Raw genomic sequence first — 27,687 nt, 5'->3', positions numbered from 1 at the left:
CACATAAGCTAAAGGACAGAATATTATAGCTAATAGTCTAGCAAAGTAAGGAACTGTTTTCAAAGAATCTGATTAAATTTTATAAACAAGGTAAGATGAAAAGGTAATAAATAGTGCCAGATACTTTCACATATCTATGATCTCACTAGTGGTAAAGTGACTCCCTAAACCAAAACAGATTATAAACCATCCATACTTTTTCATTCTATATAATCTTTTTCAATGATTTCTCATAAATCTTCCCTAGAGGATTTAACCAATGTGCTACAAGACTTTTGACAATTTAGATAACCGTGTAACCGCTGGGTTGTCCCTCAAGGTATCATTACCATATGATCTCCTTTTCCATTAAATGCACATATTCTCGGTATCTTTTATGCCATTTTTATGCCCAAATCATCAAAGATAATGTGCCATAACATATACAACATGTGTCTTTCCAATGCTTTTTAAGTCACCTGCAAATTAAGCTAACTATGAAATTCTGCTTTTAAATAATTTGAAGTCACAAAATCACCAGGAAAAAATATGTTTAAAAGGTTGTGTTTTGTTGGCAAGGCACTACTTGGTACTATCAAAAGTGATGTAGGATTTTACAAATGCAATTTATCCTACTTTTCTCCTCTTATTCGACACTGGGCCCAGCACACAGTCCATCAGCAATGTCTAAGATACTGATATATTTCCATCTACTTGGCTTTTTCTGTTTAGACTGGGAGTCAATCTTGTTTGAGTGACAATCTCATAAAGGTATCCTTGTAACTATTCAAGAGAATGACAAAATCAGAACCCCATTAGCCTCAAACAGAAGCATCTAGAGAATCTTACCCTCTATAAGGAATATCCTAGCCACTTAAATTTTGTGAAGTACACCTCTATAAAAGAAAATATCTGTGTAACTATATATCCCTTTTAAATGCCTCTTTTATTTCTTCATCCCAATCAAATTTTCCCACATCCACTCTAGTGCTAAATTCCACGACAAGGATATGGTGACTTAAGTTTTAAAGGGGTTTGGTTAAGTCATCTGTGAAATATCTATTTCCTTTTCTGCTACAAGTATTTGAACATAAACTAGAACTATATTCATAATGATCCCCCTTTGCCCTTGCTTATTATAGGCAAGATGGCAAGTGTCTCACCAAATAAATATTTCCTGTTGCCTTTGGGCCACAATGATAACAAGCCCAAAAGTTTCTGTGAGCTACTTTTATATCTTCCAGTTTAATTTACAGAAATAATATCAATAAAGATATGGTTAAAGTTTTCCAGTAGCATATAATTTACCCTCTAATCGCTGGATAAGGATCTTCCATTTAATTGGTAGTACTCTAATATTTGTAGATGGTGTAAAAATTGTCAGATTTTTAGCATCCTACTTCATTTTTTTCATTGTCAATGTAGAATTACTATCTATGCCATGTACTGTGCTAGATTATGGGGATAAAAGTTCAAAGAATGAATCAATTCCTACTTCAAGGAGCTTACTGCATCTGAGGAGAGGAGAGAGTGCATGCATTCCAGGTAGGTGGAAGAGCAAATGCATAGGCAGGAAGATGGGAAATGAATGGTCCTGAGTGAGGGGCAGGGAGAAGGCTGGTTTGGCTGTCTCTAAGAATGTGGCCAAGGAAACTGAAAAGACAGGATGAGGCTAATTGTGCAGTAGGCTTTAAAAACTCAGAAGAGGAGTTTACATGTTAAACTAGAAGTACTGGGCAGCCAATGGACTTTACTATAGGGGAATCATATGGATATCAATTGAAATCCCTGCCTTCAAGGGCCAGCTCAGGTACCCTCCCTTCCATGAAGCCGTCTTTAACTCTTCAATTAGTGATATCACCCCCATTAAATTTCTAAAGAGTATGTTCCATGCACTTTTGTTCTCCTGACACTCCTTTGTATCATTTGCACACACACACCTTTCCTTCAATAAAACCAAACAATTTAGAGCAGGAAATGTGTCACATTGATTTCTCTATCCCCAGTGCTTTGCACACATTAGCTGCTTAATTTTGGTGAATTGATCTTATGGTAAAACTTTAGCCAACAAATTACTTCTCCTCTCTGGGTCTCTGTAAATATAGTTGAACTACACGACCTCCATGGTTGCTTCAAACATTAATATTCTGTAATTATGGCTGGCTATTCCACTGAGTCTTTACCAAATGCTCCCTGTGCAAAGGAATTATATTAACAGCTTGGGGAATTATAATAAATGTAGGATAATTCTCAAAGAGTACAACACTGAATGAAGTAAGACACAAAAAATAAATGTAATCCTTAAAATAACCATTTGCCTAACAGAAGTAAGAATGAAATAAGATGAATAGTAAAGAGTTTCATTTCCATGTGAATTAATGTTTCTGTAAATGAGACTGGTATATAGTTTTTTGAAGGTTACACATACTCTATAAGTCCTATTCCTATTTCAACATTTCATTTAAGTAAACATTACCTGCCTACTATGTGCAAGCCACTGTGCCAGTGAAGGAATTCAAGATTAAAAAGAACACTGTCCCAATGTGTATTTGGAGGAAATGCAAAAAACATATATGAACAAGGTATAATGAAAGGAGTATGATGAAATAGTGCCTCCCTCCCAGGGCTGTTGTTAGGATCTAATGAGCTGATAATTGTAAAGTATTTTGCACAGTGCCTGACATATTAAGGGCTATATATATGTTAGCTGTTATTAGTAGGATGATGTGAGAATGTATATAATACATCTTGCCAATCTTAAAGAACTAAGTTAGTTCACCTTACTATACTTCTATTAGGCTTGGAAGAGATAGAAAAGTACTTTAGGAAAGAAGAAAACACTTTCAAATGGAGAAAATAGGAAAGGCTTTATAAACTGGATGGGAGCAGGAGCAGGGTCTTGAAAATGAAGATGATTTCTATAAGAAAAATATTAAGGAAGAAATATATACATTCCAGGTGGGGGGGAGGGGGGAGGGGATATCTCAAGAGGCTTAGAAGACATAACTATTAAATCCAGAAGACAACTGGAGGAAAATGTAGCATAACAGGAAAGAAGAAGAGAATGAAATAAGGCTTGATGTGTAGTTTGGAAGCAAATTATGGAGAGCTCTATTAGGTTATGGTGTTTATATTTTATTTTAGAAGCAATATGGAACCACTAAAGCTTTTTGAAAAGGTCAGAGACACTGCCAGACTTATGCTTTAGGAAAATTATATTGGCAGCTGTGTGAGCGTTATGTCACTACTTACAGTCTCTTTCTGAGTACTTCTTTAAAAGAGCTATTTCCTGCAAATCAAAACAACTCTAAGGTACCACCTCACATCTAGCAGATTGGCTAACATGACAACAAAGGAAAGTAATACATGTTGGAGGGGATGTGGCAAAGTAGGGACATTAATTCATTGCTGGTGGAGTTGTGAATTGATCCAACCATTCTGGATGGCAATTTGGAACTATGCCCAAAGGGCGCTAAAAGACTATCTGCCCTTTGATCCAGCCATAGCACTGCTGGGTTTGTACCCCAAAAAGATAATAGGGAAAAATACTTGTACCAAAATATTCATAGCTGCGCTCTTTGTGGTGGCAAAGAATTGGAAAATGAAGGGATATTCTTCGATTGGGAAATGGCTGAACAAATTGTGGTATATGTTGGTGATGGAATACTATTGTGCTCAAAGGAATCATAAAGTGGAGGAATCCCATGTGAACTGAAACGACCTCCAGGAATTGATGCAAAGGGAAAGGAGCAGAACCAGGAGAACATTGTACACAGAGACTGATACACTGTGGTACAATCAAATGTAATGGATTTCTCTACTAGCAGCAATGCAATGATCCAGGACAATTCTGAGGGACTTATGAGAAAGAACACTATCCACATTCAGAGGAAGAACTGTAGGAATAGAAACACAGAAGAAAAACAACTCCTTGATCACATGGGTTGATGGGGATATGATTGGGGATGTAGACTCTTAACAATCACCCTAGTGCAATTATCAATAATATGAAAATAGGTCTAGATCAATGACACATGTAAAACCCAGTGGAATTGTGCGTCAGCTATGGAAGGGAGATGGGGGTAGGGGAGGGAAAGAACAAGAATCCTGTAACCATGGGAAAATATTCTAAATTAATTAAATAAAATTTTCCAAAACTTAAAAAACAAGAGTTATTTCTATTTTTTCATATACCACTGAAGTGTTAATATTAAAAAGTGGGGTTTCACAGTCACTGATAAGAAAAAGAGTTAAAGAAAATTTCCATTTTATGCTAATTTGTTGCCAATTTCATCTTGAGATGACGTAGTTCAGGTCAATCTTAAGCTTCTTCAAATATTTTGGCTTTCTATTGACTTTTTGCAGTTTTAGGAGGCAATGCTATTCATAATCTTTCACAATCCTCTTCTGTGAAATTTTACAAATGAGTTTGCATTCTAAACTGGTTTTGCCCATGGTTGTCATCTTTCTGCCTTTCAAGGAAACTAAGTGTTGCTGGCTATGACAGTTTCTTGGCTCTTTTTGTAGTCATCACTGAGGGATCATTTTACAAGATATTTAAAGGAGAAGAAGACATCAAAATAATGAGATAATGTTAATATTCCAAAAGATAGTAGAGAGAACATTAATAATTATAAACATATTCATTTACTTTCTCATCCTTAAAAAATGTTTATAAGAGTGATCTAAACACACAGAGTGTCTTTGATGAAAACATGAGAAGGGAACAGGCAGGATTTTACATGCAATTCTCCATAACAAACAGCTGACTGAACTGTACAACAAATACAAACTTTTACAGTGTTTACTCTCTGATTACAGAAAATCATTTGACTTTATAAGTTAAGTGGTCTAAAAGATGCTCCTCCAATCTCTCCTATATATTGATATGCTACAGTTACATGAAATGTCTTAATAAATAAAACTATGAAAATAATCCTGTTCAATGCCACTCTAATTATTAACATGGAAGGAACAATGAAAACAGGAACACAGGGAAATGTATTCTTGCCAAGAATGTAGTTACTATTATTGAGAAGGATCATTTGCTCTACCTGAATGACCTTGGCCATGTCATTTAATTTTCCTGATCCTCAATTTCCTCATCTGCAAAATGAGGAAGTTGAGCTCAGTAAGTTCCAAGGTCAGTTGCATGCAGGTCTAGATTTACAAGTGTATGATAAATAACAAAATTAAAAATAGTAGCAGCCCATATCTGCATACTGATCAAAAGTTTACAAAGTGCTTTTCATACATTATCTTGTTTTATCCTTAAAACAACAATGTGGAGGGAAGCTACATGGCGGAATTGATAGTTAGATCAAGAGACAGGTGGTCCTGGGATCATATTTGACCTCAGATACTTCCTAGGTGTGTGACCCTGGGCAAATCACTTAAACCCTATTGCCTAACCCTTATCACTCTTTTGCCTTAAACCTGATACGTAGTATTGATTCTAAGACAGAAGTAAGGTTTTTTTTTTTTTTAAATGTGAGATATGTGCTCTTATTTACCCTATGTTACATATCAGGAAACCAAGGCTTGGAAGTTAAATGATTTAACTAGCTAAAGGGATATATCATTTGGAACCATATCTTCCTGACTCCCAGTCCCATACTCTATCCACCATGGCATTCTGCCTCTTGGGACAAGTCCTCCAAAGAGACACCAATATGAAGATGTCACTGTGTTCCCAAAATCAATACCTCAAAACATTACTAGTTTTTGGTAAGCTGCATAATTAATTAAGAGATAAGACTTAACAATTGAAAGGGGAAAACTAAAATAATAAAAAACATTTATTGCCTCAACTATGATGTGCAGGTGAATGGCTAGTCAATGATTGAATATATCAGTACCTATCAATGAGGTGAGAACAACAGAAGGACATTTAGTTGAATCCAGAATTGACCTGGAAGAAAACTGTAGGTGGGAAATTACACTATTAACAATCCCAACCTGCCCTTCACACTTCAATTCCCAGAGTATACTTTTTTAAACACAATTATTCTCCTAGCAATGCTATATGGTTACAAATCTTGGAACATAAAAAATCTGAAGAAATCAGAACGGTGGTTAACTCTTAGGTTAATGGAGATGGACACATGATGTGCTTGTTATTCTGAAATATAGGTTAAATGGAGAGAAGTTTTCCAATGAAGGCTTATGCACAATTAGTGGCATAAAATAATATTGTTATTAAAAATTAAAGCAGGTCAGTGACAAGAGACGGTGTAGGACAGTGATAGTGAATCTTTTAGAGATCAAGTGGCCAAACTGCACCCTCATGCCCATGTGAGCCCCCTGCCTTACCCCAGACAGGGGAGGCAAGAAGCACTCCCACTGAGCTGCTAGGCAGAGGGATGGATAATATGAGAAATGTCAGGTGCCCCTGAAGAGAGGGAGGGGAAAAGTCCCCTCTCCAGCACATATACCATAGGTACACTACCACAGACCTAGGGGGTTCAAGGAAAATACAAAATGTAAAAAACCATAAAGGAAGGCCTTCAGAATAACACAAGATAAGAAGGCATGGATGGGTCATGACCTGTACCAATGGAGGGAATATGCTCATTGATAAGATCACAAATATATGAAATACATATGAAAGATAAATTGGAGAGAAGACTATCATTCGAAGGCTATTATAATAATCCAAGAAAGGCAGTAAAAGGCTGAACCACAGAGGTAACACTATGAATGAAGAGAAAGGGGAGAATGTTTTGAAGGTAGAATTTCAAGACTTAGCCAAAAAAAAAAAGGTAAAAAATCAACTATATGGGGTTTGGGACAAGGAGTCACTGTGGTATAATGGAAAGAGGGCTGAATTTGGGTTCAAAATCCTACCCTGTCCCTTACTATCTATATGAATTTGGACATTTTACTCTCTGGATCTCGGCTTCCTCACCTATACAATGAAATGGTTGAACTAGAAAACCTCTAAGGGTTCTACAAACTCCAACTATAGTCCTATAAATCAAAGAGAAATAATTGGGAGAATGGTGTTATCATCAACAGAAATAGTAATGCTGGAAGAAGTGGTAGGTTTAGGGTGGGAAGTTGCACTCTGAATATGTTCAATTTAAAAGAATAACAATATGTCCAGGTGGGCATGTTTATCAGGCAGGTTGGAGATTCAAAACTGGAGCTCACAGGAGAAAGCTTAAAAATCAAACTAAGATTCTGGAGATATTTTGTATATGTTTGGGAATCATCTCCATGCAGATGATAAGTGAATCCACTAGAACAGAGGAGATATCAATAAAGAAAGTATAATGAGAAGAAAAAAAGGCCTAACACAAGGTCTTAAAAGGCACCTAGAACTGGGGAGCAGCAAGAATATTATTAATGAAAGAAACAGAGCAATTAGATATGTAGGAGAACCAAAAAGGAGACGTGTTATAGAAACCAAAAAAGAAGAGAATATATAGGAGAAGGGAAGTGGCCAATAAGATCAAATATTGCAGTAGGTCAAAGAATATAACTGGAAGAAACATTGGAAGTTATTCCAATGGATTCCAATTCTTTAATTTTGCAGATTAGAAAACTTAATTTCCACAGTAAGAGATTAAGTTATCTGACCAAGATCACATATAATAAAAGTCAGAAGTGAAATCTGAAATGAGGTTCTCTGAGTCCATAAAGACTCTTAAGGTAATTCTAGGAACTTACCATTTCTAGATCTCCATCAGCAACAGCTCTTAAAAGTTTTTCTACCTTTAAAAAAAAAAGGAAGGGGGTAGAATCAGACAAGATACTGAAGTATGGCTTTGGTAATGTTGAAACCTAAATGATTCTGAATACCCATTGAACTTCATTAACCATGAACTTCTTTACACATAAGCTCTTATTTTTCTGGGAAAAAAAATTTTTTTAATCCTTACCTTCTGTCTTAGAATCAATACTGTGTTATTAGTTCCAAGGCAGAAGAGCAGTAGAGCTAGGCAGTGGGGGTTAAGTGACTTGTCCAGGTCACACAGCTGGGAAGTGTCAGAGGCCAGATTTGAACCTAGGACTTCCCATTTCTAGGCCTGGCTCTCAATCCACTGAGCTACTCAGTTACCTCTTTTTCTAAAAAATTTTAAGTAGGCTATGATAATATAATCACCTTGTGAAATATTAATGCTTACTAAAAGGTTCAGGATCAACTCTCAATTGCTGATGGTAAGAAAGGTTAGCAATAGCATTTATAATCCAAAAGACATTTATAATAGGCTTTGGAATATAGAAGATGATATCATTTGGAAGTAGACCTGCATTCTTAATCATATTAGCTTAAACTAATACTCTAGACTGAAGAAAAGTGAGAGATGGCTCTGAATCATCAACCATTCAACAAGCACTTAATAAGGATCTATTATGTGACAAGTTATGTGTTATATTAGGAGGTAAGCTAAAAGAAATATTAATTTAAATGTTCACTGAAGATTATCCACATTATAAATAACAGAGTAAAATATAAACAAATGTTTTTGCCAGATAGCAGATTATCAGCTCAGGACTTAAATTATTCAAGATACCACAGAAACAGGTACACTTCATGAGGCCATCTTCCATTTAATATATTATATCTCTTAGACAAGAAAGCCCCTCTTTGCAAGGACTATCCTAAACAGTCAAATACCAAATTCTCTAGAAACCTCACCTCTTTATAATTATTTTTTACTTCTTGTTTTAAGTCTGCACAAACTGAAGACAAACTCGAGATCGAGGAGGCTTGACTGATGGAATCCACTGAATATTGAGGAGAACAAATAGGGGACTATAATAAGGAAAAGACAACAGGATTTATTTAATGCCTCCATCACTAAACACTAGAAAAGTGATGTTTCTGCTGAAGTTAAGATTAAACTAGCACTGGCAATATAATTACCTCAGAAGATCTTTTTCCCCTTTCAAAGGGAAGGTGACTGGCTTCCATGACAGATACAATCTAGTTTAAAAAAAAAACATAGAAAATACTAAAGAACAGGATAAACAACAAAAAAGCAAAACAAAAAACAACAAAATAGTAACAGAATTATATAACTCCAATTAGATTATACACTGTAGTTACAAAATGTGCCCTCTAATGAACTATTGTCTACAAGCTAAGATCCAAAATTGGGGGGAGAGGGAGAAAGAAGACGAACAGCCTATAAAGTAGAAAGCCTATAAAGTAGAGTTAGAAAATTGCAGAAAAAAAATCTCAATTTCCAGAAATGAAAATTTAAAAAGTCACAGAGAAGTTTTCTGGATCATTCCATCTTGGTCTTCCCAAAAATATTAACTATATGAAGAGAATACAATAGTAAAAACAATAACTAAAAAGACTTCTGTACCTGACTAGATGATATGAATTTAATTTTCCAAAAAGTTTCAGCAGAGAGTTATTGAAGAAACAAAGTTGATATAGTGAAAATACTCATTGGCATAAAAGTATCACATTTAAAATGAAGCCAAACAGCTAGAAGTAAACAGTAGGTTATATTCAAACAACTATGTATAGAAACTTGAATGAAATCTGTTTGTGCTAAAAATCTAAACCCTGATACAACCATTTTAGGTCAGATAACAGAATGATAGGATAACTGAAAAGCCTCTATAAGAAACTAACAATGAAGTAAAAGGGAATTCAATCTCTAAGCAGTTGTTACACATTCCAGTACATTCTATCCTACCTTGTCAAGCTTTTTCAGAGCTATGTTTTTCATTGTTCCCTGTTTTCATCTATACATTGACTACTCAACTTGTTCTCAAGAGAGCAAAAAGGATTTACCCGATTATTAAAACCTTTGATGGTCCACTGAGAAAGATGTTTTGGAAACATAAATAAATGAAATAAATTAATAATTAACATCCAAATACATTAAGCAGTTATAAGTAAAACTTTCTCCTCATATACATCTGCATTATTTGTTAATCCATCTATGGAAAAAAAAACTTTAAGACTCAAAATGTAGAAATTAAAAATTTTACCTTAGAGTTTAATGCACATTTCAGTGGTGTTTCTTTCATTCGGTTCTGAAGCTCAGTGCTGGCTCCATTTTGCAGCAATACTTCTATGATGCCCTGATAGCCCCAGCGGGCAGCTATATGAAGAGGAGTGTCTCCTTTTTCATTGCCAATATCTAGTCTGCAAGAATGCACATCATAGTAGACTAAAGCCTTCACACACTGAAAAGAAAGTGGGAAATTATAACTGCATGTATGTTAAACTTAATTTCTACTCTCTATATTTCCCCATCTTTCAGTAATGCCAACAAAATTAATTCTATATAGTGAACATGATAGAGCAATAAATATAAGATTAAATTTGAAGGATTTAGGATTATAAGATTAAGTTTTTTTAATGTACATAATATGGAGGGAGAAGTACTATATGCATCATATGTATTATAGAGCAAAAGTAGTAACTTAAAAAAGAAAGACTCAACATCTAGCCACTAGAAAATAACTAGGCCCATCACAAATTAAAATATGTAAAAATCTAAGTCCTTTAAGCCACTGAGGGTCAAGACTGACTTCATATCCTAGGTCCTGTGCTTGAGGACAAAGCAGTTCAAGTTATCCCAACTCTGAACTTGAGAAAAATTTTTATAGTACTTAATCTCATTGAGCCTTGAAATAAAACAAAGCCTCCTAGGTGAAATCTGTATTTCTAAGATGTATTTAACCACTGGGACTGCAAAAAACAAGGATAAGATAAGAAAGATAGTGATTTATCAATGGAACAAACTAGGTATACAAAACACAGAGAAGTAAAAATCAAAGTAACCTGTTTGATAAAAATCCCAGTTATTAGAACAAGAACTCATACTGGACAAAAACTACTGGGAAAACTGGAAAGCAGTCTGGCAGAAATTAGACCAATATTTCACACCATATACCAAGATAAGCTCAAAATTGGTACATTTTTTAGATGTATAGGGAGCTGTGCAAATTTACAAAAAATAAGAGCTATTCTCCATTTCAGAAATGGTCAAATGATATCAGCAGGCAGTTTAATGATGAAGAAATCAAAGTAATCAATAATTATATAAAAATGCTCTAATTCATTAATAATTAGATAAATGTACATTAAAACAGTTATAAGGTATCACCTCATACACATCAGATTGGCTAATATGATAGAAAAGGCAAGTCCTGGAGGAAGTGGAAAAATATGTACCCTAAAACTGAAAAGAAAAAGAAAAAATATATAAAAGGTAAAAAAGGATGAAAAACACTTATTGATCAGGATGTGACATGCAAACTGGATGTCTGAGTAGCAATAACAGTGGATTCACTGAGTTAACCCATATGTATATGTGTCTTGTAGTGGTACAGTCAAAAGATAGTGATGCTGGGTCTGAAGAATAATAGGAAGAGGAGAAAACATGACTGGATTTCATTTAGGAAATGACACCACTAAATTAGAAAAGTACAATAATTTAGGCTATAAGAAGATACAAATTTTATATAAGCCATTGTATTGTCTTTGCTGTCGTGGAATTTATGATCTTTTAGAAGGACAAGATAAAAATTGTGATATAAAGTATGACATAAAAAAAACTAGTCAACAAAACAAAATGTTTTGAGATGTCTGAGAGGAAAGTCATTTCTGAAAAGAAGGGTGAGATAAGGCTTCAAGGAGGAGACAGCATCTGATCTGTGTTTAAAGGAAGGAAAGGGAAGAATATGCCAAGTATAGGAAATAACACAAACATGGAAGTGGGAGAATCTTGCTAAGCTTTAAGAATGGTAGGAGTACAGGGCACACAGAGAGGAGGAACAGGAGATAAGACTTGAAAGGCAAGATGGTATCAGATTGTGGAAGGCCCTGAATGCCAAACTCAGAGTCTGAATTCATGATGAAATCTATATACAAGGAAGATTATTCTGTCTTTGACATGAAAAATGAACTAGCAAGATGGATAGAGTAAAGCTGTGAAGACTTTTTTAAGAGGCTACTTCAATAATACAGATAGGTGATAATGATATATAAACAAAACCAACAATAAAAGTTTTTCTACTTCAAAAAAATCAATATTAATTATAATACTATCAAAATGTCTACTGAATTAGAAAATAATTACTCACATCTTCATGACCATAGGTACAGGCTAAATGGAGGGCTGTGTTGCCATTATTGTCTTGAACATCTGTACTTGCCTTGTAGTGCAATAATAGAAGCTTAAAAAGGAAAAAAGTCAACAATAAGCACTCAAAAATTAATGGAAAAGCACAAAAGCCATACTGTTATAATTTTATAGGTACTGTCATAAACCAAAATAGTCAATACAAATCTAAATTCTTTAAATTATTAAGGGTCAAAGATGCTCTTGGTTTTATAAATTCCATGTTATTACAAACCCAAGACAAACTATTTATGCCACTGATCCCAAAATGATATAGGTTCCACTGAAACAGCTCTGCCTTTTACTTGTCCTCTTTAGTGTAAAGAAGGTGATAGAGAAGGAAAGGAAGTAAAAACTCATTCATGAATGAAATGAATGACTGGCAAAATAGCAAAATCAAATATGGAATTCTACTTGTCTTTGTCTATTTTCTTTCTGGGTTTAAATCATATCCTGTCATTACTGAAACAATGGGCTGCTTACTGTAACACTCTGATAGCCCTTCTGACAAGCCAAATGAAGAGGTGTTGACCCATGATAATCAGTTGCATTCACTACAGCCCCTTTGGAAACCAGCAGATCAATGAATGATGCTTGCCCTAAAGAGAAAACAAAACAAGTCCTTCAGAATAGTAGATAAAAGGCTATATTCCTGAGAGATAAAGAGAATTAAGGGAAGGCAAAGATTTTCCAGACTGAAATATGAAATCCCAACTTTATCATCCAATTGATTCAGTTTATATTAGAGTCATTGCTTTGATATCTTAAAAAGTCAATGTTTCTACATTATTCAAGGTATCAAAATCATAATCCCTCTATCAAACTTTTTTGAATTAATAATATAAGAAAGTATGTAATCTTTGGCAAGTAGCAACCCAGAGCAGTAAAACACAGAAGAGTAGTTGTTTTGTTTGTTCTGTTTATAAGAATAGCTGGATACATCTGACTCTCAACTTGCAGGAAAAAATGGAGAATGGGGGTGGAGGGAATGCTGCTTGCACAACACTAATTATGACAATGGAACATGGGCTTTACAGGAAAGTTCTCAAACTGCCCTTCAGGCAGGACAGAGATTGTTACAACAAGCCATAAAGGCTGAAGCAGTTGAGAAGGAAGCTGACAAAGCATTTGGCATTTTTAAAAGGGGATATGGCTGCTTTCAGATGAAGAGTACTGGATTGGAAAATAGACAACCCCCTGATCAATGAATTTGCTTAACCTTTATGGCTTTATCAGTTACCAAGAAGAAAGCATAAAGCTACCTACCACAAACAGCAGCTACATGCAATGGTGTGTAGCCCCGGTCATCTCTGGAAAATGGAGTGACAACTGAAGGATCATTCAGTCTCCTACATATCAGAAGCAGAGAGAAAAAAAAAAGTCAAACAAATGATATATCAGGTAAATTTTTTTCTGAATCAATCTGCTATTTCCCAGTCCAACTAGATTTTATTCAGTGATATCACTTTAGCTGTAAAGCCTATTATTGAATCAGCAACTAATTTAACCCACACCTGAAAAAGAATCCCTGCTACAGAGTACTATGGGTGTTTATAACACATTCTGCTTAAAGATCTCCAATAACAAGAGATGTGCTCCTCCCAAGGCAAATTTTGCAGTTAGAAGCAGTTCTAATAGTGAGGAATTACTTTCCTATGTTAAGATCAAACCTTCCTCTTTGTAATTCCAATGACTCCCCTTAGTTCTACTTTCTGAGATCAAACAGAACACATCTAATCCTCCTTCTATATGTTGTTCAGTTGTTTCAGTCACATCTGACTCTTCATGACCCCATTTGAGGTTTTCGTGGCAATGATACTAGAGTGGGTTGCCATTTCCTTCTCCAACTCATTTTACAGATGAGGAAACTGAGGCAAACAGGGTTAAGGGACTTGGCCAGAGTCATACAGCTAGGAAATATCTGAGACCAGATTTGAACTCAAGTGTCCTAACTCCAGGCCTGGCACTCTATCCACCATAGCTCCAAGCTTCCCTTCCACATGAGAGCCCTTCAAACTCTTCAAGAGAGAAATGTTCTTCTCTTCTCCAAGTGAAACATCCTCATTTCCTTAAACTGATTTCCCAACTGCATGAATATAAGATCCTTTACCAAGATGGATGCCAGTTTATCAATATTCTTCCTAAAATGTGACTCCAGATGGAGTCTGATCAAGACAAGACTTACCTCCTTATTCCAAAAAGTTCATTGCACTTTTCTTAATTCAGGTCATGGCTGTATTAGCTCTCTTGGCACTATCACACTTCTGAGTCACATTAAACTTACAGTTCACTAAACCCTTCAGATCTTTTCCAGCTAAATGCTATATAGCCATACCTCTCCCATCTTTGCCCTAAATATTAGGTATTATATTCCTTATTGAAATTCACTTATATTTCATTTGGTCCAGTGTTTTAGCCCCTCAAGATTTTTTTTTAATCCAACATTGTTATTCTAATGTGATCACTTTCCTTCCCAGCTTTCTCCTCACCTTCAAATTTTAGAAGTATGATATCTATGTCTTTATCTGACCCATTGATAAAAGATATTAACAGTATAGCTCACAGATCCCTAGGACACTCCAAGTTGATAATAACTCATTAAGAACTACACTTTTGGGTTTGACCATTGAATACATTTCAAATCCTCCAAATCTTACCACAATCTAGCCCACATGAATTGTATGAGAGGCAGTTCTTAGAGGAAAAAAATTGAAACTATTAAAAATTATATGAAAAATCTTATAAAATAATAATTAAATACAAATTAAAATAACAGTGCAGTTCCACTTCAAACCCATCAGATTAGCAAAATTTGACCAAAAAAAGGAAACTGACAAATTCTGGAGGCTTATGAATTAAAAAGGTAAGTTAGTAGACTGTTGGTGTAACTGCAAACTTGAACTAGTCAGTCTGCAAAGCAATTTGGAACTATGCCAAAAACACTATTAAACTATGCACACCTTTGACACAATGAAACCTCTACTACTATGTCTATAATGTCAGAGATTTTTTTCAAAAGACGGCCCTGTGTGTATGACAATATTTATAGCAGATCTGTGGTTGCAAAGAACTGGAAACTGAGAGAGCAAGGGGAAATGGCTGAACAAGTTATTGTGTATAATTTTGATGGAAAAGTAGTGTAAGACACGAGGAAAGGGATAGTGTTTCAGAGATACCTGAGAAGACTTGTATGAACTGATGCTGAGGGAGATGAGCTGAAATCCTGGAGAACAATTAATGCACCCATGATGAAAATGCTATCTACCTCCTAATAAAGAAATGGATTCAGAATGAAAGACAATTCAGCTATACCACTGCTGGGTTTATACTCCAAAGAGATAATAGAGGAAAATATGTGTACAAAAATATTTATAGCCACACTCTTTGCGGTAGCAAAAAATTGGAAAATGAGGGGATGCCCTTCAATTGGGGAATGGCTGAACAAATTGTGGTATATGTTGATAATGGAATACTATTGTGCTAAAAGGAATAATGAACTGGAGGAATTCCATGTGAACTTGAACAACCTCCAGGATTTGATGCAGAATGAAAGTAGCAGAACCAGGAGAACATTGTACACAGAGACTGATACCCTGTGGTACAATAGAATGTAATGGACTTTTCTATTAGCAGCAATGCAATGATCCAGAGGAACTTATGAGAAAGAATGCTATCTACATTCAAAGAAAGAATGGTGGGAGTAGAAACCCAGAAGAAAAACATATGATTTATTATATGGTTTGATGGGGATATGATTGAGGATGTAGACTCTAAATATTCATTCTATTGCAAATATTAAGAATATGGAAATAGGCCTCAATTAATGATACATGTAAAACCCAGTGGGAGGGGGGTGGGAGGAGGGGAGGGAAAGAACATGAATCATGTAACCATAGAAAAATAATTTAAATTAATAAACTTTAATGAAGGGGAAAAAAAGGATGACCTTTTTTTGGACATAGTCAAACCAGGAATTTGTTTTGCTCAATTAAGCATGTTCATAACAGAGACTTCTTTTTATTTATTTCTTAATAAGGTAAAGAGTTGATATAGAAGACAAAGAATATAAATCAGAAAATAAAATTGAAATTTTTAAAAATCTAAGTTGTTCATCTTTACAATATTATTGTCTATCCAAAAATTTTTATCTTAGTACTGCTCATTTCTGCTCAGTTCATCCAAGTCTTCTCAAGTTTCTCTGAAACCATTCTCTTGATCATTTCTTACAGAACAATAATATTCCATCACATTTATATACTTTAACTTGGTACAACCATTCCCCAATCAACACCACCTCAGTTTCTAATTCTTTGCCAAAATAAGAAAAAAAAAACCCTAACAATATTTTAAAATATCCTTAAGAGTTTGTTTTGCTTGGAACGAATCACTCTATTAATCTACTCTCCTTTTTATTCTCCCTTCTCCCTTTAACCCTTTCCTTCCTGTTTCTCTGATGAGTTAGTCATCATATAGCATTTACTAATCACCTACTATGTGCCAGGCATATGCAAAGCATTGAAGATACAAAGAAAGGCAACCCCCCCCAAAAAAAAACCCTTTTCTCAAGGACCTCACAGTCTAATGTGGGAGACAATATGCAATATACACAAATAAGAAGAATACAGGATAAAATGGAGGTACAGGAAAATCAATTAGCAGGGCATCGTGAAGATGAAATTAACTCTCCTCTACCCATTTTTAGATTTAATTACCAGAAGCGTATACACCCCACTCATCCTTAAGTGGGGGAGGTGTAATAGTTAAAATAGTTGGTTGTCATAAACTGTAGTGATTAAAATAGTGGAAGATATAAATTGTGGCAGATATAAGAGTGGATTGTTAAATTGTGACCACAGAAAATATGGTTTCAAGACAGTGTTTTGTTTTAAATCAAATATAAGGTGGTCGCCAGGGAAATATTCCCAATTATTAAAATATACCCAAGACAGCTGGGTTTTATAGAGATTTTAATTCATACAAATGAGGAATTAAAGGAAAGGAGAGAAAGAGAGAAAAAAGTAAATAATGAGAAAAGGATAGGCCGGCCCAGGGCAGCCCTGGCCAACCCAGGCCTAAGCCTTAAGAGAAAGATCAGTCAGTCCTTAATCAATCACCACATGATTTGTCCAAGCAGGGATTCTAGTGACACCAGGCCAGCTTCATCTCAGCAGCCTCTACCAGCTCAATTCTGAATCTGAATGTCTCTGAATGAATCTGAGCTCCTATTTAAAGGGAATTTTCTCCTATGTCTCCTCCCCTAAGTTCTCACATCTACCAATCACTGTAGATGTTTTTCAAAGGACAGACCATTCTTAGTTCACACCTGAGTAGACTAATCTTTTGAGTAATTCACACCTGAGTAGACTAGAATCTCTGAGTAAGTTTTCACCTCTTTGCTCCTTGTAAGTTCACAAGTTGCCTGACCTTTATAGGTACTTAGCACCCTTTTGTATTAGTCCTCAGATAGGCATAGCTTAAGAACTTTTGTCCCACTATAAGTTTGGGTTTAAGTACTTTTCATTGTTCAGCAAAGAGTTTACAACTTTATCTTCCCCTAAGGCAGACTTAAGTAGGGGTGGAGTAGAGGTCTCACATTCCTGATCTAAGTAGCTTCACTGTCCAAATGGGGAATGGTCCCAATGGGGAATGGTATTAATCCAACCTTATGAAGTAGGGTCTGGGAATTTTTTTAACATTCACAAGTCTGAGAAAGTTCAAGATTCACAGAAGTCTGTGACCCACATGGGTGAAAGTGACACTTCTGGTGATTAAATCTAAAAATGGGCAGGGGAGAGTCAATTCCATCTTCACAATACTGAATTGTGAATATATGCACAAGGTGCTGAGAACATGCACCAGGACGGATGTAGTTTCGAAGAAGGGATTGTATATGAGAAATGTTACAAAGATAGAAACAAAAACCCTGGAGGATGAAAGTCAACAGTCAAGGATGATAGCCAGATTTGGAGCCTGGGTAAGTAAAATGAAATGTATTTCCATACTCAGCTATGTGTGAGAAAGTGAGGATCTACTTGTATATTCCAATTGTGAAAGATAATTTCCTCTACCTACTCCTCCCCCTTCTCCACAAAGTATCCCTTGCTTTTCATTCTTTTCTTCATACTACTGGAACATAATGGAAATACTATCAGGTCTTCTCACTAATTAGATTCCTTCTCTTACCCCCAAAGGACAGCTAAGAGGCACAGCATAGAGTACTAGGTACTGACTTCAGAGTCAGGAAGATCTGAGTTTAAATCTGACCTCAGACACCAACTAAGTACAAAACCCTGAGCAAATCACTTAATCTCTAATTGCCTCAGTTCCCTCAACTATAAAATTAGGAAAATAACAGTACCTATTGTAAGGATCAAATGAGATAATATTTATAAAGTGCTTAGCACAGTTCCTAACACATAGTAAGAGCAATATAAATGCTTATATCTTCCCTGACCTTTCTAAATCTTTCTTACATATATCTCATTTTTTCCAATTTTGTCCTCTAGAACTCTTATTTCTTTGATAAAAACATTTTAATTATTTTTTTAACTCTTACTTCATTTCTTCCAGGAATTCTAGTTGAATTTGTGCCTAAAATATGTTTTTCTTTGAAGTTTTGCTTAGAGATGTTTTGGTGTCATTCTTTTCTTATGAGTTTGTGTCCTGAGTATCTGCTTGTATAATTTTTTATGGTGAGATTTTTGTTTGCTCATTCTTCTAGACTATTTTCTGACCTCAGACTTTATGTTCATATCAGGCTTTGTGTACTTCTAAATGGAATTTCTGGACTGGTTTTACTGTTTCTTTTTCAGGTTATTGAGTGTTTGTTATTCCAGGATCTTAGGGACAGCTCAGGTTAAAGACTTGCAAGCTTTCAGTGTTCCTAAAGTTGTCTCATACCGGCTAAAGACTGATTACATTCCCCTCCTCTTCTCCATCTGATCTCTGAAAGTTCCTGAGCTGTATTTCAGTCTGAGCAACACGAATATGAGTTTTCCCCATTTGGAGTTTTAGTAGACCACTGCTGAATTAGGCTACTAAGTTAGCTAGAAAGATCTGCTGGTTCAGAGGGACAGAACTGTTGACTTCTCTTTGATCTAGGATTCTTGTCTTAATTATTCCTCTGCAGGCTTCAAACTGAGCTAGAAGACAGACCTAAGAATCCCTACGCTGCTATACAGGTTCAAGTCACACAGCTGCTACTTGTTTTTGAACTTCTTCCTTGCTTGGTATATAGGATAGGGCCCACAACCACTCCTTATCTGGAACTTCATCCATAGGTAAAATCTACTTTGCATTTACAACCCAGAATTGAGTAGTGATTAATACTCCTGGCACATCTGGCACTGATTCTTGCACCCTATAGAGATATAGGCCCTCTGCCCTAGATCTGGAATCTCTTCTTGGTGCACAGCCACTCCCTAAGTTGGAATATATACTCTGCACAGCCATTTCTGGTTAGACCTTGCCTTAACTGTCCAGAAATGTCTGTTAACCTCCTTATGAAAAGAACTAGGGAAGAAATTTCTCTGTTTTTCATAACATCGTCTTGGCTTTGCCTCCTGAACTTCCCTTTGTTCACTATTAGATTTTCTACAAGGGTCTTATTTAATTCTTTTTTTCTTTTAAAAATCTTCTATGTATTGGTTCCAAGGCAGAAGAATAGCAAGGGCTAGACAATGAGGGCTAAGTAACATGCCCAGAGTCACATAGGAAGTATCTGAGGACAGATTTGAACCTAGGAGCTGTAATCAATGATATTTTGAGGGTATATTTGATGGATACTAGGTAACTAATGGATCAGGTAGTTATCTTCTTTTTGCCTTACCTCCTCCCTTTTGTACCTCCCTCTTCAGAAGCCTTTTCAGCCTCTGTCCCCTTCTTCAGTCTCCTTCAAGTCACTCAGTGTGAGCTGTGAGGTTTCAATGAAATAGTTCTTAATCTTCTTTGTCAAACAAGGTTTATTTGAGGAAGACAGGACAAGATAGAGGATAAGGTAAGAGGGATAGGGTTTTCCCCCATTATCTACAGTGAGTCTTGTGTTGGAGGATATTGAGAGAAATGCCAATTCAGTCATTATTTTGAAACAGAGCCAGTCAAAGAGAGATAGAAGGACTAGTGTCCTTCTTTTTCTTCCTTCAAATCAGCCAGGCCACCTCCAGATTGATTATCCCAAGTTCCAGAGATAAAACCAGCTTCTTGCGTCAACCACCACCATCAGCCAAAGACCTTCAGCCAAGTCCAGCAGATGGCTCTTGCCTCCAACGGTTTCCCAGTCACATTCCAAATGGAATCTTCATTTGACTGACAGATGATCAATCTCCAGCTTTTTGTCCTTTGCATGCATGTCTCTTCCACAGATCTCCCATCTCTAAGTGGGGCTCTCAATGCCCTAAACCACCTAGCTGCCCCCACCCCATTTCATTCTAATTCCAAGATAAGCCTGGCCTCTCACAGCCCCCTTCCTGACTTATACCTTTCCAAAGCTATATTCTAGTCATGGGTTTCAGCTTATAAAGCCTCAGTGATACCTCTGGAATCAGATTTGCTTTTTTGTAGTAGAATCTCTAAATTATCTTGCTTGTAAGCTATATTCAGTGCATTCTGTGTTAATATTGTGGGTCTCTTCATTCTTATTCTGAGGTAGATAAACAGATGGCTCATTACACTCAGCAGGAAGCCACAAACTACTACTCATGTTTTGTAGCTGCTTCTTTTTCTGGCCCTTTGGGAAGATCTTTCACTTGAAAGCCCACTCGGATGTAGTTTATCTTTTCATGGAAAACAAATAGCTACTCCTTCAGGACATTCAGCCCCTTCATCTTCAGGAAGAGCCTCAAATTTGTTTCTCAATTCCAAGTTTCTAATGGTTTTTCATCTTTCTTTTCTTCATCTGTATAACATTCCTTCACCCTCAAAGAAGGCTCTTGATGGCTTGCTGAGTTTCCTGACATAGGACAATGATTCCCCTCTCTTCAGATCCTTTTTCTTCTTGGTTTTTACACCAAACCCCTGAAACCCTTCTTCCAATGGGATCCAAGCCTCCCAATACAGAAACAATGTAACTCTCTGTCTAAAGAGAGTAAGACCAGAAAGCTTCCCCCCAAAAAGACCACAGTGGTTATTAACCTGGGTGAGTTTAACAATGAAGGTCTTTTAGGAAAGTTAACAGAGAGAAAAGCAGTAGCCAGTGGGAGTACTACTCAGATACACCAGGGCTCCAAGGTCTCTAAAATCTTGTCTTGAGATGCCATAGAGGGTTCTCAATATAAAATGCTCTGAACTTCAAAGATCCATAGAGGCCTAACCCCAACAGGAGGTACAGAAAATGAGGGGATTAAGAGCAAGATCAAGCAAGATTGACACACTACCTAAAAGCAGAGGGAGTGGGGTCTAGGCAACCCTACCATAGCACAAAAGCCCTAATTCAAGAACTAAACTTGAAGTATTAATAAACTAAAACCACACCAACCAGTACCAAATGTTTCTGAAAGTCTATAGATCCCCAAAAAAACAATTCTGGAATAATTTTGAGAAAAGACTAAGGAAAAAAATTTTTGTCTCCAACAAAATAATCACATGAATACCTAGAAGAAATGAAGCAAGAGATAAAAAAAAATGAAATAAAAGCTCTTGAGGAAAGAACTGAAATCAAATAGATTAGAATAGAATTATTTAAGTGACAGTTTCCATGAAAACTGGATAGGTCTAACAGAAACTAATGATTCCACTAAGAGAGTAATAAATATTAGAATTTTTTAAATATTGAATAAAATGGGGCACCTAGGTAGAACAGTGGGTAGAGTACCAGGCATGGAGTCAGAAGGTCCAAGGTTCAAATTGTGTAATTGAAAATTTTTACAAAATCTGGCCTCAGACACTTACTAGCTACCCCAATTGCCTAACCTTTACTCTTTACTGTTGTATTCTATCAATACTTAGTACCAATTTGAAGAAAAGAGGTATGGGTTAACAAAAATAAAGACTGAAATAAAATACAAGAAAACAGAAGGTATCTAATATCACAAACAAATGACCTCAAGACTCATTGCACCCTAATAAAATAATATTAACATAAATTCCTAGACATTATAGTTCAGGAAATCATAAATGAAAACTGCTCAGACCTATGAGCATCTGAAGGCAAAGTAAAGATAAAATGAATATTCTAGTTAATTCCTAAAAAGAACCTCCAAAAAATAAAAAACTCCCAGGAAAGTCAAAGACTCCCAAGTCAAAGAAAGAAACACTAAAAACATTCAGGAGTACCAAGGAACCATAATCAGGATCACAAAATAATTGACAGCTACAATTATGCGGAAGAGAACTTGTAATATGATATTCAAAAAAGCAAAAATTTTACAACCAAGAATAACTTACTCAGTAAAACTGATTATTTTCACCCTGAAGGGGAAAAGTGGTCCTTTAACGAAATATAAGAATTCCAAGAAAACCTGATAAAAAGATGAGAGCTAAGTAGAAACACTGAAATACTAACACAGGGATTGAGAGAAATATAAAAGTAAATATGTTTGATCAAGTTGAAGAAACTATTTAAGGATGAAGATGAAGTATTTGTATTCTAAAAAAGGGAGAGGAATCAAGTGTCACTTTAGAGTCCTAGAGTCAACAAGGATCACAAAGGGAGCCAAATATGATAAAGGACCTAGTAGTCACTTAGTTACGTTTTGCTGATCTTGAAGGAAAAGATAAAAAGGATATAAAGAGGAATGTGTGAGAAGAATGGATGTTGCTTGAACCTCATTTTTACCTGAGGCAGTTAAAGAAGGGCAGCACACACATATAATATGATTTAAAGGGGAATGATAGGGAATTGAGAGATGCAGAAGGAGAGAAGAATGGGTAGATTTGGGAAGGAATTAAATGTAACCAAGACATGCTCACTAACACGTTAAACCCAGTGGAATTGCATGCCAGCTACAGGAGGAGGTTGGGGGGGAGGGGAGGAAAAGAATATGAATCTTGTAACCATGGAAAAAATATTCTAAATCATCTAATTAAATAAAATTTTCCAAAAAAATAAAATAAAATACATGTAACCAATACAAACTAATCCAAGACGGCAAATTGTGAATTTTGAGAAGCAAATTGTGAAGCCAATTGTCATTGACTTATGGACAAAGGGAAGAAAAGAGGAGCAGGAAAGCTGAAACAGATTGCATCAAGCATAGACCACTAGTGTTGTCTACATTCCTGACTCACTCTTCTCTTCTTTTTTGTAAGGAGGAGGCAGGAAGCAAAGAAAGAAAAAAGTATTAGAAAACAATATGGAGTGAAATACATTGTTACCCAAATAAGTGAATATAAATTCAATGAACTCACCCATATAATGGAAGAGTGTGGCATAACGGATTAGATAGCAGAAACCAAAAATATGTTCTTTAGAAGAAACACACTTGGAACACAAAAATTCACACAGTTAAACTAAGTGGCTAGAGGGAAATCTCATGCTTCAGCTGAACATGAACCATTATCCTTAAAGACACCAGAGGAAATGAATTGATATCAACACTTGACATGTATACACCAAATCTTTATACAAAATATCAAAAGAATTAAAAGAAAAGTTAAATGATTTACAGGAAGAAATAGACAATAAAACTATATTAGTGTTCTGCTTTCATACCTAGACAAATCTAACCAAAAAAAGACATTAAGGGGTTAAATATTTTTAGTATATCAGATATGCCACATCTCTGGAAGTTACTTGAAAGGGAAAGCAATGTGCAAACATACATATTTTGCAACAGTGCATATCACATTTATAAATACTGACCATGTATTAGGGCATAAATTCCTCATCAATAATGAATTTCTTACTAACTATTCAGCAAAGAGCCACTGAAGAAAGGATTAAAAAATTAATTGGACACTAAATCACTTAATCTTAAAGAATTGGTGATTCAAAGAACAAATCATAAAAACAATAGATAATTTCATCAAAGAAAGTGAAAACCATGAGACAATAGATCAAATGGGTATAATACATAAGTTTTATAAACAAAAGACCAGATCAGTTAATTAAGCATTTAACACACTTGAAAACCAATGAATTTTTAAGAAGTCAAACACTAAAATAGAAATTCTGAAAATCAAAGATTAATAAAATTGAAATGAAAAAGCACTGAATTAAAGAGGTTTTTGGGAAAGCAATTATTTTCATTTTTAAAAGAGGAAAACCAGATTTCATATTAAAAATTAAAAGAAATCACAACAAATTAAAAAATAAAGGAAATTATGAGAAATTATTTTAACAATTATATGCCAATAAAACTGTCAACTTAAATAATAAAATGTCTGAATATTTACAAAAATATAATATGCCAAGAACAGAACAAAACAAATAAAAGAACAAAGAATAGACAATTTAAACAACCCAACTTCAGAAAAAGAAATTGACAAACCATAAATGAATTCCAATGGGAAAATGAGGTTTAGAGAGAGTCAAAGTCATGACTTTGACTAATCATTACAAAGACAGTAAGCATCAGAGCAAGGATTTGAGCCTAGGGTTTTTTAACTCCAAGTCTTATATCCACTAGTCTCTCATACAGTGACTTACCTTATAACATCAGAGGGAAAAGCTAAGCAAAACCAACTCTAACAAAGTCCTCCAATGCTCTAATGAAAGAAAGAAGCATTTCTTCATTTCTTCCATGTTAAAGATTATTAAGCCATTAAAATTATGTAATATATGAATTCATCTAATTTTTTTCTTTACATTGACTTAGTAATTGTATGTTTTGTTTTCCTGGTTCTGTTTGCTTTATCCTGAATAAAATTCAAGTCTTTCTAAGTTTTTATGACTAACTCATATTTATTGTTTCTTACAGCATAATATTCCACTGTAGCCATACACTGAAATTGACTTAACCACTACCCCTCCTGATGAACATTAACTTTATTTCCTATATCTTACTTCAAGAAAGCAGCACAAGAGAGAGTAATGAAAAATGGAAGAAGATGAAGATGAAATAGCTCCTATTCTAGAAAATGCCTGAAAAATTTTGCTCTAATAATAAAATTATATATCCTACTTACTATAGGAATGACAGAGAACAAAGGAAAAGGTTTGCAAAAATCAGAGGCTTGGCTTTGCAATCCAAGGCTGGCTCATGCATGGAATGCAAAAGGAAAAGGTTCTAAAGAGTGTCAGGAACCTATTTAAGAAGATGACCAGAGTTGTTGGGTTTTGTTTTTTGTTTTGTTTTATTGGGGGGGGGGGGGTCCTGTCTCTTGAGGAGCTGGAAGAGAGCACTTCCTGCCAAGGGGAAATAAAGGACTTTCTGTTGGAAGCCAGTGATCCTGAATCTGAGACTTCTCCCATCATCTATCCAGTCTCCAATATAGAGATTATCCACTCAAGTTTCATCTGTTCCCACTGATCTTGTTCCAGTTCCAGTACATCGTATTTATTAAGAAGAAGCCAACCTGAGCCAAGAAGATCTTTATGTCAACAAAGTGAAGCTGCAGCCATCTGGCTGGACCCTTTGGGGTGAATTTGCCATTCACCTTCACCTTAACAAAACCAACCTGAACTATTACTTGTCTACCAACAATATTTTGGGACCAAGAATCAGGAAAGTTAGATAGGGTTTGGGGGTTCAAAGGCAATCAGAGTAGAGGAAAACAGCTAGAAGACCAGAAGAAAGATCCATGAGGATTTCTTAGATTGGTGGGAGGAAAACGAGAGAAATAGTGTTTAGGGAAACCTCCTTTGGCCCCCCTTCCTTTCCCTGTGGTGAAATATTCAAATAAACCTTGGTTTTATAAAATATAGTAGTCAGATTGCAGTGTATCAGTCAATCAGGTCTGAGGCCTATCAGACCAGGCCTACAGCCTGATAGAGACAGAGTACATAGTTGTTCAAGGTACAATCAAATCCAAGTCAAGTAATCTGTAGATTATTTCAGTCCTACCTATTATTATGTAGAGAGGATTTTATTTTCCCCTTTGAAAATCAGGAAAAGCAATTAATTCTTCACATATCTGTATAGTATATTAAACTCTATTAAATTTTTCCCATACATGTTCTCTATAATTATCTTGCATGTAAAATAACTCTAAGATGTAAAGGACAGGTGATATTATCCCCATTTTACACATGAAGTTTAAAAACGTTAAATTAATTATTTCTTCTGTTATAAGTTTGCCCAAAGTTATATGACCAATAAGTGGCAGAGCCAAGATTAGAACCTAAAAGCTCTTTCCACTGTACCAGCTCATGATGTTTTCAACATAAATGTTCTCAAGCAGTTTGTTATCCCCAAGGATTCTCTTACCCAGAGACCAATTTCTCACAGTTGTCACAGAAGCAAAGAGGATGGCACATTTTTTGAATGGTGTCTTTATCATGGTCATCCTGACACAAAAGTTTTTCTACTTCTTCCTGGTTCCCTGAAGCAATGTGCTACAATAAATTCAGAAAAAAGGAGACATAATAAAATACTGTCAGACAAATAATGTAATCAATCTATTCTAATGTTACTTGATTTCAAATTTTCAGGTTATAAGGCTCTTTTTTTTCCCAAAAAAAGTTTTTAAATTATTTAAATGGTTTAGGTGACAGGGGGTTGGGAGGGAGAGGAAAAAAACTGAATACTAAACTAATGGACTTGTACTGAGAAAATAGTAGTTCCCCATCTTTGAAGTTTTTTTACTCCCAAAAGATTTTTAGCATTATCTTTCCCCCTGAACTCTCTCTCTTCCCTCTTACTGTTGAGGTCACCACCTTCTAAATCCAAGTGTCATCTTCTTTGATTCCTCACTCTCTCTCACCCCCTAACCCAATCCAATCCAATCCAATCCAACCCAAAGAACATCATTTTTATCCCTGAAATATTTCTAGAATATGTCTCCTTCCTCTCCTTTGATACTACTACCACCACTCTGATGCAGACCCTCAACACTTCACACCTGGATTACTACAGTAGGCTGCTGATGGGTCTGCCTTCTTCAAGTCTCTCCCCACTCCAATCCATCCCCCCATTTAGACATCAAAATTATTTTCCTAAAGCATAGATAGGTTCAATTATATCACCCTCCTACTCAAGAAATGCTAATGGCTTCCAATCAGCTCCAGGACTGAATAAAATCCTCTGTTTCAGTATTCAAAGCCCTTCCTAACCTAGTGAAGATCCCTCCCTTTACCATCCTTTGGAGACTTCTTATACCTTAATCCCATTGCCATGTACTTTTCAATTCAATGACACTGGCCTCCTTGCTATTCCACTCTTTATCTCTTGACCCTGAGCATTTTCTTGGCTGTCTCTCATGCCTAGAATGTTCTTGTTCTTCATCTCTGCCTTCTGATCTCTTTGGCTTTAAGTTGCAACTAAGATCGTGTCTTCTACAAGAAGCCTTTCTAAATTTCTCTTAATTTTAGTACTGTCCCTCACTTAATGATTTCCTGTTTATACATATTTGCTTGCTCAGTGTCTCTCCCATTAGAGAGAGCTTCTGGAGGAAAGGACTGCTTTGACCTCCTTTTATTTCCCAAGGGCTTGACACAATGCCTAGCACACATTAGGCATTTAATAAATGCTTTTTGACTAACTAACACTATAGGACTAGGTAAAGAACAAATGCC

At 35.6% G+C, this 27,687-nt stretch overlaps 1 protein-coding gene across 10 annotated transcripts in view; it reads right to left on the bottom strand.

Annotated features, from left to right (window-relative positions):
* Positions 1-27,687, bottom strand: part of ANKRD27 (ankyrin repeat domain 27) — a 94,624-nt gene that overhangs the window by 15,742 nt on the left and 51,195 nt on the right. For all 10 annotated transcript variants that reach the window (XM_007474784.3, XM_001367714.4, XM_007474786.3 and 7 more), the window contains 8 exons: positions 26,381-26,508; positions 13,344-13,426; positions 12,561-12,676; positions 12,040-12,132; positions 9,937-10,134; positions 8,852-8,911; positions 8,624-8,740; positions 7,651-7,695 (listed from right to left, as the gene is read on the bottom strand). In XM_007474784.3, coding sequence (XP_007474846.2) covers positions 7,651-7,695; positions 8,624-8,740; positions 8,852-8,911; positions 9,937-10,134; positions 12,040-12,132; positions 12,561-12,676; positions 13,344-13,426; positions 26,381-26,508 — 840 coding nt within the window. The remainder of the gene's footprint in view (positions 1-7,650; positions 7,696-8,623; positions 8,741-8,851; positions 8,912-9,936; positions 10,135-12,039; positions 12,133-12,560; positions 12,677-13,343; positions 13,427-26,380; positions 26,509-27,687) is intronic.

This window comes from Monodelphis domestica, chromosome 1 (assembly GCF_027887165.1).
Source record: "Monodelphis domestica isolate mMonDom1 chromosome 1, mMonDom1.pri, whole genome shotgun sequence".
Classification (NCBI taxonomy): domain Eukaryota; kingdom Metazoa; phylum Chordata; class Mammalia; order Didelphimorphia; family Didelphidae; genus Monodelphis; species Monodelphis domestica.
The sequence above is the reverse complement of the archived record's forward strand: the minus strand, read 5'-3'. Positions and strand labels throughout refer to the sequence as shown.